Raw genomic sequence first — 15,030 nt, forward strand, 5'->3', positions numbered from 1 at the left:
CTTCAAATCCCAGCCTCCGGTCAGGCTGGGATTTGAAGTGAGGATCCTCTGATCTCAAGCCCAATACGTAACCACTAGACCATCACCCCCGCTAAGTCAAAGAAATGCATTTTACCATCCTCAATTTACCATGTGAATGACTTTCTAAACAAAATATTTGAACTTTAAATTGATCATAGTGTTTTATGTTCCTCAGAAACTCAAACAATTCAGAAATTGTTTGAGTCCACTGCCATCTGTGCGGTGGGCAAGGATGCGTGTGCGCTACAGCGGGAGCTTATCCCTGTGAGATAAGATATTAAAACCTTTGTGGTACAAAACAGTGACTTCATTAATAATTACATGTAAAATGTATGCTTAGAAATTATTGTCCCATAATAAATTCCTAAATCACACCATGTCAGTTTGCATCCCGACTACTTATGTCTAGGGATGTCCCAATCCAGATTTTTTTTGGCTTCTGATGTGATATTTTAAATGATTAGTCTTGCCGGTACTGATCCGATACCTATTTTGAAAGCATTAAAAAACAACCATTATTACTTCAATTTTTATTTTGCTTAAGCATGATCAACAATATTGCTTGGCTTTTGTAACAAACAGCTTCTGAGTTATTTTGCTTGTATCAAGTACACCAGGGCCTGCACAAGTTCAAGACTTGGAAGAAATTATTTTAAATTTTTAGAACATTTATTGTGTGGATCTCAAAACTAGAATTACAATTTGCCAGAAGGTATTGGCATTTTAAGGCAATGGCATTTTAACACGTATTTTGCAAGTGTTTTTCTGAGTGTGTTCAGTGGCGAATCCCCATTAAAAATCCATTAACATCTGGGAAGTTTGTCAATATTTTTCATGGTATGGTGGTGTCATGTCGCTGTCCATGAAAGGACATTCGCGTTGAGTGGGCAGCGTTGGGAGTGCAGATTCTAGATCTCATATATAACCTCTTTGTTGGTGCCTCTGGTAGGGAATTTCAGAACGAGGCTCACTTTTTGTGCTTATTCATGCTATAAGTAATCTGTGGGCATTTCTGTTCCCCTTTAATTTACTCATATTTGAAGTCAGTCTGGGTAAATTGTCATTCCCTGGCTGATGTGTTATTTAACGTGGCGCTTTTTGATGAGCTATAGGGTTTTATACCTCTAAAATGTTACTGGCAGCCCTATGTTACCAATTCTGAGTGGGTTGAGATTTATTGAAAAGAAGAATAAGTGACAAAAAAGACTTATGTTGCAATATTTATCACCAAACTTTTCTGCATGTTTCTGTCAAAGTCTAAGTTAATAAAATATATTATCATGAAAATGTTGTGAATAATGCTGAAAAGGTTAAAAACAATATTTCATCATGGATATAGCATTTACTCTTAGCTTCAAAAATGACACACAGTACCTTTTAATCCAGTGAGGAAGAGGCCTGGGTTTCACAATTTAACACCGTGACACTGACTGAATGTAAATTTACACACACCAGCTTAGTTTTTCTGTCTATTGACAGTTTTGCTTTTCCAACATTTTAAGTGGAATTGCATATCTTTTAACAGAATAAATTAAATCTAAATATAAAAACAAATGTTTTAACATGAGCTGCCTGAACTGATTTGTCAAACCTGCCCTTTTAAAAATGAAATCTGAATAAATAAATAAATAAAAACTTTCTACAAATGATTATGGGATCATTTCGAAACAGCAAACAATTTGTACAGTTGCTGATTTCATGTGAAAGAGAGTGAAGCTAGAGTGCCTTGATTCGAGAGAGTGGCATCAACTCAGAACATGGGACCATTTTGGGTTCTGAACTACTATGCTGAACTACTGAATGATAGGGGCGCCGGAAAAAAAAAATCGATTCACGTCCGAATCGTGATTATTATTTATTAAGATTCTGAATCGATCCAAAAATGTCCAAGAATCGATTTTTAAAAAGCATTTTTTAAACATTTTCTTGCTTGTTCGCTGCGTGTACTGTTTGTCAGGCAACGGCCTCCATACTACAGCGTCCCCGCGAGGGGAGGGTCCGGTGTGCTTCAAACATTAGCTTAGCATGGCAGACGAAGAGCTAATTCAGCCAGCGCCATCTTTGCTGAAGGCAAATGTTTGGGTACATTTTGGATTTTATTATTTGCTGCGTAAGAAGGAGCCTGACATGACTTGTGCAGTGTGCAAAATCTGCAAAATGAAAGTCAAGTACTTTGGAAGAACTTCAAATTCGCAAGCCCACATGCTACGCCATCACCCAGAGCTAAAAGAAGCGAAGCAGCGGTCTCTGCCAACTACTGACCAGCGCTTCGCTAAACTGCCAGCCAACTCTGAACGAGCAAAGCAGATAAGTCAATTTACATCTTTAGAATCAATTGATTAGCCTTCTAAAGCTGGATTTTCTTAAACAAACATTTTTTAAGTAATATAACTATTTGTCAGAGCTCTTTGAATCAAAAATCGATTCTGAATCGAATCGTCACCCCAAGAATCAGAATCGAATTGAATCGTGAGTTGTACGATTCACATCCCTACTGAATGAACCTTTAATGTTTTCAACATTTTTAAAAAAATCATTTAACCACATACAGCAACAGATCCAGGTACAGGTGCTATCAAAATAAATATAAAAATAGTTAAAGTGGATATGACACCTAAAAAATTAGGTAAAAATGATATAAATATCAAAATACACATACAGCATAGTAAGTTGAAAGTGGTTTTAATTATTATCACTGAGAAATAAAGTTTGTACAGTTTCTCAAAAGAGTTTCTTGGAAAACGTGTTGGCAGCGTTCCATCAGCGCTCACGTGATGCCGTGACATCACAACATGTAGAGTCCCGTCTTTGTTTGATTGACAACAGGAACAGATAGACCTCAGCATGGACAGTGACAAGATCGAGAACTTTTCTGACTCCTCTTCAAGTGTGGATTATTTCTGACTCGGAACCTGAGGATGTCGCAGCAGTGATTAGACCCTACAGATTGGAGCCGTATCTTTCGGACGAACATTCAAACCAGGAGCATTCATGGCAGCGAAAATAGTGCCGACTGTGTTTATGGCGGAGCCGAAGCAAAGGCAAGAGACGTGCCAATTCCGATGGATTTTGAAAGGCTGCAGAATATGGAATGGTAAGGGAGGCTTTAATTTTTGTTGCTGCTGTTTATAACACTCTAATTATAGCATTTTTGATTCTAGCGTCTGTTTACTGCCTTATTGTTCTGGAGCCACGATAGTGTAGCTATTACTTGCGGACCACCGTCATTACCGTTGGGTTTTTGCCGTTTGAGTGCCTGGCATTGCATTCATCTGTGTTTAGTTATGTTATTTTCACGAAAGAATAGGAAATAAACGGAGAAAGTTTCGAAAAAGATCGCCAAAAACAACAGTGAACATGGCGCCGCCGTGTTTACTACGTATTGCACTGATATTTTTAGAAGTTCCTTACCATTTCAAGATTATTGTGAACATATTATTTGGGGGTGACATTTTATGTGTTCCTGTGAGCAGTGAGAACATGGAGGAGGTAGAGGAAAGTGTCTGCTGTCGGGAGCAAATGCGGATGTGCGAGCGGAGCGAATGTAACAGGGTAATAATATCCGGGTCGAATTCCGCCAAATTAACTCAAATTACTCATTTTTGTTACAATAAGTTCATATTATATGTATATATACCTGTTTGGCATTGAAGAGTGAGAAGTCCATAAGTCTTTGAACACACCTCACACAGCACGCAGCTGGTGCACGGGCAGGGGCAGACTCAGTGCAGCTTGGACTGTGTGAGAGGTAAGACGTATGAAACTGGCTCCTCATATTGAGCACTTTTTCTGTAAATTCACGTTCTGTCCACGATTTATTTCCAACTTTAATGGTGCAGAGGTGTCTTTTGTGTGTGTGTGAAATGTTAAATGTAAGTTTTTGGGCCAAGTGTAATGCTTTAGCTGGCACATGGTTTAAGCTAGCTGAGGGGTGCTTTGCTGTAGAGTCAATGTAAACTTACTTGCACCACACACTGCAAACGTGGCCTGTACTAATTTTATTTTACTGTTTTATTTTCTTAGTTGTGCTCTTTTATGAAGAGAAGTGTCTTGGACCACTGTGCTCACTGCAGTTTTTTTTTATGTCCAAACAGGTATGAGTTTGACAATTGTTTTGTCTTAAATTTTCTGTTCTATTTACTGTTATGGTTGTACATAAATGTGAATGACTGTTTTTATTTTACATAATTTTACATATTTGGTTTATTCAGGTACTCAGTGCAGCTTGGACTGTGTGAGAGTTGTGCTCTTTTATGAAGAGAAGTGTCTTGGATCCCTGTGCTCACTGCAGTTTTTTTTTTTATGTCCAAACAGACCCAGTGCAGTTTGGACTGGGCGAGAGTAAAGACAGTCAGACCACATCCAGCTTCTGTCATCCTTCCCGCACTACTCAATAGAACACAACGCAGGGGACACCCGGTTACACGAGCAGCAGCCGGACATTGCACAACACTGCAGCTTTCGATCAATCTGCCTGGACTTGAAAAGGCTAAAACTACGCCCTTGTGTTTGTGCAATATGCTGTGACACACTGGTCAGGCATATTGACAAACAAGTCCCTGAGAGCTGTGTTTAATCAAAGTTTCTGCCGCTAAAAAAAGTGTAAACAACAGGTGACAGGCGCGCAAGCCGATGCAGTCTACACGTAGTGACGTATTCCAGGCTTGGTGCTCACCGGGAAACTGGTCACGGGGCGTGCACATTTTTCAGTGGCGGGACGTTCAAATGTTATACATAGCGGGAGAACCGCGTCCTTTCCCAAAACGCTTAGGTTTACCGAATTAGATAACCTTTGTTACATGTAATAAGACTATGTTGTCTTTAAGTGTCATATCCACTTTAAGCTATCAAATTTACAATTTATGGTGATTTATTTAATTAACTTAAAGCCTGATTTCTGCAGCTGTCTCACTGCGTGTCATGCGTGACAGTTTAAAAGTTCTCCGTCTCTGCATTATGCTTTATTATGGAATAATTTTACTCCCAACAAGCTTTTCTTTCGACAATCATCACCTCCAAATCAAAGGTAAGCTATACATTTTCCTCTTGACACATTTATAAGATGTGAGCCATATGTAACAGATTAGTTAAATCAGAAGGTGCCGAACACATACGGGAATCCTGAATCAGGACGTGCGCCTCATTAATGCCAGGGTCAAAGTTTCCTGTGAAATTTTTTTTCTGCCAAATGTATTTGTTCCATTATCAAAATGTGATCTGCATACACACTGTAAAAACTATCAAAACATGAAGGAGTCTCTCAGACGAATTCACAGAGTCTTGCCTTTGTCCACATCCATCTCCCAGTCTAAACATGTCCACTTATCCCATTTTTTACACCACTATCGATGTCTTTAATGCAGTCTTCGTCCTCTCTCTTGGCCATGTTACAGACGCAGCTCAACAGACCAAAACTCATCTCAGAAATGGCCCAGAAACCCAGAAAAACTCAAATCCACGGATCCGTGGAAAATTCTCACCCCTGCCAGAATTATTTTTGAACTATCTAACCGCTTTTCCAAGTTGACTGAGAACAATTTTGGACTCATATTTAAAGTTTGTGTTGGATTGATGTCAAAGCAGCAATGATGAACACCAAAATGCAAGTCCCTTTTCTGCTGAACAGCAGTGCAAAGCTCACTCTATGTTAGACAGAGGCTCAAACTGGAAATGGCACAAAAATTCAGCCCCAGTGGAGAAAAAGCCGCAAACCGGACAGCATTGTCATAAAAACCCACAAACCGATGGTTGATCAAAGAGCTTCGCTCTTTCATGTCCGCGGCATATACAAATTATACCAAATAACAAGGATCTACTTTAGCAGTTATATAAAACAAATGTTTTTACATTCTTTCAATGGAACAAATATTTAATTCGGTGAAAGATGGAATGTTCCATTCAACTCTGCTTCACCACATTGAATGAAACGTTCCATCTTTCACCTCATGAAATATTCGTACCATTGAACTCAAAGATTCCTTTTTGGTATATTAACTAACAAGGTAAAAACATGCTGTTCCTTTTGGTAAGCATTAACATGGCACCAACAATCCCAGAATGCAATTCCCACAGTCAGAGACCCGGAAAATTCCTAGCCTCAAGCGAGCCGCCGTCTTTGTTTGGAGGAATCAAGTGACTTCAGTAACATCGAAAGCAGCACGAAAATGCCCAAAAGTTGTTGTGTTCCGGGTTGTACAGTGAACAAAAAGACTTATCCCGAATGGCAGTTCTATATTATACCATCTGAGAAATGCAGGCATGGGAAATGGCTCGCTGCAATCAACAGGGCCATTGTAAACACCAATAGGGAGTATCAATAAAAAGAAACAAGTCCCAAGTCTGGTCACTGCTATGTGTTTTCTGCCCATTTGGTAAGTACTTTTTGCGTTAATATTTATGAATTGAGGTTGTCGTCAGGATCCGTTCACATTTTTCATCCATCCATCCATTTTCTTCCGCTTTATCCGGAATCGGGTCGCGGGGGCAGCAGCTCAAGCAAAGCCGCCCAGACCTCCCGATCCACCTCCTCACATTTTTAACTGTTTGAAGATTCTGACAAAGCCCCAGCTACAGAAACAAAGCTGGATGATGGTTAAAAACGATGTCTCTGAAAGTCAATGCAAGTCCAGATTTCTTGTTTCGTTTTGGCTTCGGTGTCCTTTGTTAGTGCCGTGTGATTGGGGCTTAACTGATAAAAGAATACTCACGAGGACTCTTGATGAAGTATGTGTAGATGTCTTTGTAATCAATCTCTGGCCATTGTTTCGGATCAATAATCTTATACGGGCATTTTCGGATTCCTGCCAACTCTAGCTCCTTTCTGTATTGATTCCATGCCTCAGGTGGCAAATTCTCTTCATAATGATACATTATCAAAAAGGGAAAAAAAACAACAAAAAAAACAAAACAATGAACTTTGTGGACCACTTTTGTACCCAAAGGTGGCGTCTAGAAATTACGTCACGCCGACTGCAACAATGCAGGGTGAGCTCTGTCAACTCTCTGTATTCTGTGCATATGTTCCAGTGGGTCAGCTCTAATTAATCACTCTAACTCTGATGCTTGGAAACCAATGAAGTCCCAACACATCCCCTTTATATATTTAAAGAATTTTCATTAGGAGCCGATCAGAAGATTTTACAAATTTAAAAAAAAAAAAAAATCTGTCTGATATTTGAGGGGAAAAAAGCCCAAGAAAGTTTGCCAAATTTCCTCATCAGACTTACAGGGTGGTTAATCAGGGCCGACCGTTCCAGTGGGTGCTGCTCTAGTTTTATTGATCCTGTGAGTACCTTTAGCAGCCCGTTTCGGCGTAGCTTTCTTTGGAGTGGCCTCCTGATTGATGACGATCTCTTCAGGATTTCCACCCTCTTCCTCGATTGCCTGTTTAAACAAGGAGATTATAATAAATAAAACGGAAAACACAAAGTAAGACAGGCATTGGGAAAACAACCGAAACGACTCGATGACTGCCGCCAAGGCGTGCAATATATTAGCAGTTAGCATTAGCTCAACAGGCCTCAGAGCACATGATGCTAACTTTATACCCAGCGTAAAAGACGCTGCAGAAAACACAAGCCAAACATAATTAAGGAAGTCTATTCGGTGCATGTAGCTAGCGTTTCTGTGGATATCTTGACGGGCAGGGGACCTTTTTCAGCCGCTCCACCAGCACGCTCTTAACGCCCGCCGTGTCCAGGTTTCGTTTCTTCAGCTCGGCCTTCAGATCGATCACTCTCAGCTCCGACATTTTGCGAACCTCTCCGCCCTCAGGAACCTCCACATCTACCGAAGGGTCAGCCATTGTACAGTCCAAAATATTTACTCAGCCTTTAACGAACCGTTTGTGAGTTTATAAAGTGACGCAGTTTCCTTGAAAACGAACACAAAATGGAGACCGCGCGAACACCGGACGTTGTCCAAAGGAGAGCAGTGCGCATGCGTGCTAGATCCTACCCGCCCAACCAGCGCCCTCTAGTGGCCATTTAATGCCGGTGAAAACATCTCCAAACTCAGTACATATGTAATTCGGTTACTTTTCAAAGGGGTCAGACTCGTTAATAAAGTCAATTTAATGTACAGTTTCTGGTCAGATTGGTAAATCTCATTGTTCCAGGCAGTGATAGCAATCAGCTAGGGGACAGAAGAAAGCTCGAGACAAAACCATCAATTTCTATTTAATCATGAACAGATACTTCATTGCCATTGCAACAAAGTACAATGACAGTTAAGGTGCAAGTCTTTCAGTAAACCTGAGTAAACCACGCACAGACGTTAAACATCTGGAGGAGAAAATAAAAACAACAACCAAATGAAAGGTATGTCAAGAGCACAAATAAAAAAAGAAAAAATATTTAAGTGTAGTATCAAAAAAGATTGCATATAAAAAAAGAGAAAACATATACAAATCTATGGATATTGCACAAAAACAAATATTGCACTTGTTCTGCTGCCTGATTCTGTTTGTTTTTTATGCCCCGCGAGGCATATATTGTAGCATCCGGGTTGTCCGCCACAACGTAGCTTCGCACCTATTGCTCGCAGAAACTTAATATTTGGTGGGTACATGCCTTGGAGGAGTACTTCGCATGGCTTCGAAGGCCAGTTACCTTGACCTACTTTTGAAGGTCACCAGCAGTCACAACTAGAGGTGGGCGGATCGATCCTAATATCGATACCAACGCTGGTATTGATATTGAACGATCCTCGAGTAAAAAGATCAATACTCAAGCTTTTTTCTCTCCCGCACGCACTGACTGCTGCGCATGCAGATTCATCAAAGTCTACTCTCTGTCTGTGGGAGCAGCGCTGCACTGTCACACAACATGGAGCAGCGCACCCTCCCCCCTCTGGTCTTATGTTGTTGCACCGTCATGTGACTCAGCGGCACCACACAATTTTGTTGTGGTGTGTTAATTTTGTTGTATTGTGGTTTGTCAGCCCTCTACCTCAGGAGATTTTGTTTTAAGTTGTGTTTAGTGATTTTTTTTTTAAACAAAAATGTTGATTGTGATAATAAAGTATTTTGTTGTCACATACAATGTTTGGCGAAATTCTATCCTAGGTCTTTTGGATCCTTTGGCTCTATGAAGCTTAAATATGAAAAGGTGTCGGTATCAATATTGGCGATACTGGGCCTGTATTTACTTGGTATCAGATCAATACCAAAATTCCTGGTATCGCCCACCTCTAGTCACAACTGTCAAATCCTTCACCGTAACGTAGCTCGGCACCTGTTGCATGCAGAAACGTAATATTTGGTGGGTACATGCCTTGGAGGAGTACTTCACATGGGTTCGAAGGCCAGTGACCTTGACCTACTTTTGAAGGTCACCAGTGATCACAACTGTCAAATCCTTTGCCACAAAGTAGCTCAGCATCTTTTGCTCATAGAAACTTCATACTTGGTGGGTACATGCCTTGGAGGAGTACTTCGCATGGGTTTGAAGGCTGGTGACCTTGACCTCCATTTCAAGGTCAAGGTCACCAGCATTTGGTTGCATTTGTTTTGAAGGCTGGCAACCGTGACCAACTTTTTAAGGTCACTGTTTTTGACATCCTATAAATAAATATTATGCTAATCTCCAATTTTTTTCATTGTATATCCCAGTTTACATCAAACACATAAGACTTCAACCAAATACCCAACCCATACAAGTACATATTACTGCACTTTGCATCGAAAATAATACTGCACGTGGGGCATTTCGTGATGAATATCTCTAGTTTTCTGTTTCAGGTGTGGCTCCATCCAGAAGTGGGAGTGGGTTTCTTCTTCTGCACGCCTCCTGTCCTGGACACCAGCATGGACTCCCAAAATTTCCTTGTATATTTGTATTGTCAAGTGTGTTGGCAGCATGGCCCAAGCAGAGGGTCACCTCTTTGAGTCTGGTCTGCTTGAGGTTTCTTCCTCAAATCATCAGAGGGAGTTTTTCCTTACCACTGTGTGCTTGCTCTGGGGTTGGTAAGGTTAGACATTACTTGTGTGAAGCGCCTTGAGGCAGCTTTGTTGTGATTTGGTGCTATATAAATGAAATACTTTACTCTTTACTCTGGATGGCATTTCCCTGATCTCTAGTAATACTGTGAGAAATCTTGGAGTCATTTTTGATCAGGATATGTCATTCAAAGCGCATATTAAACAAATATGTAGGACTGCCTTTTTGCATTTATGCAATATCTCTAAAATCAGAAAGGTCTTGTCTCAGAGTGATGCTGAAAAACTAATTCATGCATTTATTTCCTCTAGGCTGGACTATTGTAATTCATTATTATCAGGTTGTCCTAAAAGTTCCCTAAAAAGCCTTCAGTTGGTTCAGAATGCTGCAGCTAGAGTACTGACGGGGACTAGCAGGAGAGAGCATATCTCACCCGTGTTGGCCTCTCTTCATTGGCTTCCTGTTAATTCTAGAATAGAATTTAAAATTCTTCTTCTTACTTATAAGGTTTTGAATAATCAGGTCCCATCTTATCTTAGGGACCTCATAGTACCATATTACCCCATTAGAGCGCTTCGCTCTCAGACTGCAGGCTTACTTGTAGTTCCTAGGGTTTGTAAGAGTAGAATGGGAGGTAGAGCCTTCAGCTTTCAGGCTCCTCTCCTGTGGAACCAGCTCCCAATTCAGATCAAGGAGACAGATACCCTCTCTACTTTTAAGATTAGGCTTAAAACTTTCCTTTTCGCTAAGGCTTATAGTTAGGGCTGGATCAGGTGACCCTGGACCATCCCTTGGTTATGCTGCTTTAGACGTAGACTGTGGGGGGTTCCCATGATGCACTGTTTCTTTCTCTTTTTGCTCCGTATGCATCACTCTGCATTTAATCATTAGTGATCGATCTCTGCTCCCCTCCACAGCATGTCTTTTTCCTGGTTCTTTCCCTCAGCCCCAACCAGTCTCAGCAGAAGACTGCCCCTCCCTGAGCCTGGTTCTGCTGGAGGTTTGTTCCTGTTAAAAGGGAGTTTTTCCTTCCCACTGTAGCCAAGTGCTTGCTCATAGGGGGTCGTTTTGACCGTTGGGGTTTTTCATAATTATTGTATGGCCTTGCCTTACAATATAGAGCGCCTTGGGGCAACTGTTTGTTGTGATTTGGCGCTATATAAAAAAAATGTTGATTGATTGATTGAAATGAATTGAAACTGAATTGCACTCAAGTGTGGCATGTGACATGGCTATTTGGTTCCAGTGGCATTAATAGCTCTAGCAGCAGTTGGGTAGAAACTGTTTTTCAGTCTATTTGTACTTGCTTTAATGGCCGTGTACCATCTGCCTGATGTCAGTAGCTCAAACAGAGCGTGTCCAGGGTGGGTCCACCAGTGTGTATAGAGGGCACCCAATGATCTTCTCTGCCATTTTGTTAACCCTCTGGAGCTCTTTCCTGTTTGCCCCCATGCAGCTGGCAAACCATGTTGACCGAAAGGCAACTGCTACCTGACCCCGGGAAGGCCCCTGCTACCCAGAGAAAAGCAAAACAGTTTTGGCATAATGTTCAAATCCCTCGTGACCTGATCCCGGATAAGCGATTCAAGATGAGTGAGTGCATCAGAATCATAATGTATTCGAGGACATCGCTGCTCCACTTTGCAAAGCATGGGTACAAGACAGCAAGCCAGTGCCATGATAAGATAAAAGAACAAAAAGGCCAAAAAAGTGAAGTTTCACAATGCAAGAAGCAGAAGAACTCGGCTTGAGTCGGATTGAGTTTGGACGCGTGTGTAGGATGAGTCAGATATGAAAACAGGTCTGAATACCATCAGACTCGAAAGCAAGTTGGATTGTCAACCTCAATCTGAATGGGGTCTAGATCTGATTTGGCTAGCAGTGTCAGCAAGCCTCTAGTAATTAGTTTGGTCTGTGCTGGTTCCGCTGTGGCAACCCTCAAACAAAAATAGGGGCAGCTAAAAGACAACATAAAAAAATACAATTTCTTATGAGAAAACAAAGATTGCCCAAAGAGAAAAGGTTTAGCATTGAATTAAAGCTTAATGTCAAGCTCATTTGAGTTAATTTCAAGTTAATTGAGATGTGCAGACCCACAGTTACAGACCGTCACTGTCCATATACTTATGCATGAAGGCCATATATAATACACAAAGTCATTTGTACAAATAATTTATTTTAATAAGAAAATGTAAATTGTGAAATAGCACACAACCTTTATGCTTTGACAATTTCTTGACATTGACATCTTCGATTATCAAAGTAAGCAAATAAAAAGGGTTGGGACAACTAATCGTAATTGTAAACTAAGACTAGCTAGTACGCAACTAGTCAACTAATTTTCTTCTAATCATCCAGTCAGGTAATTCAGATGGCATGATGTTCCAACAGTTTAAGGGTAAATCATTAATAAAAAAAAATAAAAAATCTGTTGCAAATAACAGTTAAGGGCATTTTTATGGCCCCAATGTCTGATTTACAGACAGTTTTGCGTGTACATTTCTCCTGTGGTCGACTCCTTATGCCCCTTGACTTCAACAACAATTACTTTATTTTTAGTAGCCAATACTAGGCCACAAGCAGCCAGCACGATCATCATTTAAGGCCTTGGAAGAAATATCTTGCATGTAGTAAGACTACAAACATTGTTTCCATGTACTTCACGGTGTCAGTGCCATGTTTTCAACTTTCAGTTGTCGCGGCTCGTCTTTAGTCTTCTCAGGATGTCGTCTTTTAGATAACACAAACTAATTGCAAGTGATATGCTAGAAAATGACACAACACTTTAGAATAATTCAGCCTTAAGCAAGATAAAATGCACAGAGTTTTTAAGTTTATTTAAGCCTTCGACACAAAGCTTAGACAAACTGAGTCCTCTAGAGAGACTGAATATGACAACCGCGCTCGTCTATTTATTGGAGACCCGCGGGCATCGCTCCTCCTTCGACTTTTTTATTTATTTCATTCCCAAGACATGGTTTTCTATTGGAAGCGTCCTCTAGTGAACCCTAAGCAGGTGTTAGGCCATTATTTCAATGTGACAAACGCTCCCATTAAAACGTGAAGGATTTACAACTGATTTTTTTAAAAGACCTTCAGCCACAGGTGCAGCTGGCCTGAGGCCCCCTCCGCACGTGGCCTCAGCCACACGTGCAGCTGGCCTGAGGCCCCTGCACGTGGCCTGCGGGAAAGCACCTAAAAGGCCTTGGAAAGCCCCTGACAGACTGAATGACTAATAGAGCCCTTTTTTTGGGTTGAACACCTGCTAGTTCAACCAGAGGACATACAGTTCGGATCAGGACACTTGATAGTTCATCACAGTTCAAATATGGACCTAAAAATTCTTCTACACAGTTTTATAGTTGTTTTTTTTTTTTTTTTAATTTGCTGTCATTTCACCATTTAGATTTGACCTAACCGACTAGTCGACTAATGATTTCATGCATCATCTCAACCCTTGTAAAAAAAAAAGTTCTTCATCAAACTCTCATTATGCAATTGTTCCATCATCATTTTCTACAAACGTTCAAGGATTAAAAACGGCACATGTCGCTAAACTGGCCGGACAAGCTTTTGCTGGCGACAAGAGGTTGAGGCATATCACAATCATATAATTCCGGACAGTCTGTCTCCTCTGGCATATTGGCACTCTTGGATATAGTCGGACAATCAGTGGTGGCAGATTTTCTGCCCGTTTCTGCATCACATGACTGTGTCGATGAACTACCAGAGGCAAAGGTAGGAGGAGAGAACTTTGTAACGCTGAAATTGTCCAGGCTAACCAATGAGGCGGAGAGAGGTAGTCGTGGTTCATGGAGGTTGAGTTTGGAGACCAGTGGCTTCCCAACTGTCACAGGGTGCCTTTCCTGTACTTCCTCCTCCATGTTGTAATAACGGTAATGAAGACAAACCGTGAACGTGAGCTCGCTCTGTAAAGATAGTACAGAACAAAATCTGTTTTAGGTAAAATGAACAGTAAACACATTTGAAGGTTTGATCATTTAAGAATACCACAGAGAAGACCCAGGACAGGTTGGAGGCATTATATTTCCCAGCTGACTTGGGAACGCCTTGGAATTGCCCAGTAAGATTTACAGGACTTCGGCGAGGATATGGAAGTGTGGGGATGAGTTGCTTGGTTTACTGCCACAGCAATCCAGATAAGCATCATTTACTCTGAACTGTAGTAGACAGTCCTTTTTCCAGCATAACAACTTTTTTTTTTTCCATCATACAGTTAGTACAGTACAGTACATCATCCCTTTTAACAGTTCTTCCTGTTAAAAGGGAGTTTTTCCTTCCCACTGTCGCCAAGTGCTTGCTCACAGGGGGTCGTTTTGACCGTTGGGGTTTTTCTGTAATTATTGTATGGCTTTTGCCTTACAATATAAAGCGCCTTGGGGCAACTGTTGTGATTTGGCGCTATATAAATAAAATTGATTTGATCTGATTTAATCATAAAAAAGCCATCAGTTGGTTCAAACTGAACATCAGAATGAGGACGAAAGGGGATTTAAGTGACTTTGAATGTGGCATGTTTGTTGGTCTCAGATGGGCTGGTCTGAGTATTTCAGAAACTGCTGATCTACTGGGATTTTCATGCAGTCATCTCTACAGTTTACAAAGAATGGTTCAAAAAAGAGAAGACATCCAGTGAGAGGCAGCTGTGTCGACAAAAATGTGTTGTTGATGTCAGAGGTCAGAGAATGGGCAGACTGGTTGAAGGGGCGACTGAGTGATGCTATCAAATCAATATGGACCACCATCTCTGAGGAATGTTTCCAACACCTTGTTGAAGCTATGTCACAAAGATTAAGGCAGTTGTGAAGGCAAAAGGGGGTCCAACCCAATACTAGCAAGGTATACCTAGTAAAGTATATGAGGAGGCGATGGTCTAGTGGTTAAGCATTGGGCTTCAGACCAGAGGATCCTTGGTTCATACTCCAGCCTGACCGGAAAATCACTAAGGTCCCTTGGGCAAAGTCCTTAATCCCTAAGATGCTCCTGGTATGTAGTGAGGCATAACTGTAAAGCGTTCTGATGCAGATGGAAAAGCGCTATATAAATGCAG

At 41.0% G+C, this 15,030-nt stretch overlaps 2 protein-coding genes across 6 annotated transcripts in view; both read right to left on the bottom strand.

Moving 5' to 3' along the window:
- safb (scaffold attachment factor B) overlaps nucleotides 1-7,949 on the bottom strand; it is a 33,204-nt gene extending 25,255 nt beyond the window's left edge. For 2 of the 3 annotated variants that reach the window (XM_034179751.1, XM_034179752.1), the window contains exons 1-2: nucleotides 7,673-7,948; nucleotides 7,314-7,404 (exon numbers count right to left, since the gene is read on the bottom strand). In XM_034179751.1, the coding sequence (XP_034035642.1) occupies nucleotides 7,314-7,404; nucleotides 7,673-7,825 (244 nt within the window). In that variant the 5' untranslated portion in view covers nucleotides 7,826-7,948. Of the gene's footprint in view, nucleotides 1-7,313; nucleotides 7,405-7,672 lie in introns of all 3 variants that reach the window. The other variant, XR_004563026.1, reaches the window with a different exon arrangement.
- A 5,362-nt stretch (nucleotides 7,950-13,311) lies between these two features.
- Nucleotides 13,312-15,030, bottom strand: part of malt2 (MALT paracaspase 2) — a 48,590-nt gene continuing 46,871 nt past the window's right edge. For all 3 annotated transcript variants that reach the window (XM_034179754.1, XM_034179753.1, XM_034179755.1), the window contains exon 16: nucleotides 13,312-13,888. In XM_034179754.1, the coding sequence (XP_034035645.1) occupies nucleotides 13,493-13,888 (396 nt within the window). In that variant the 3' untranslated portion in view covers nucleotides 13,312-13,492. The remainder of the gene's footprint in view (nucleotides 13,889-15,030) is intronic.

Source organism: Thalassophryne amazonica, chromosome 10, assembly GCF_902500255.1.
Source record: "Thalassophryne amazonica chromosome 10, fThaAma1.1, whole genome shotgun sequence".
In the NCBI taxonomy this organism is placed as follows: Eukaryota; Metazoa; Chordata; class Actinopteri; order Batrachoidiformes; family Batrachoididae; genus Thalassophryne; species Thalassophryne amazonica.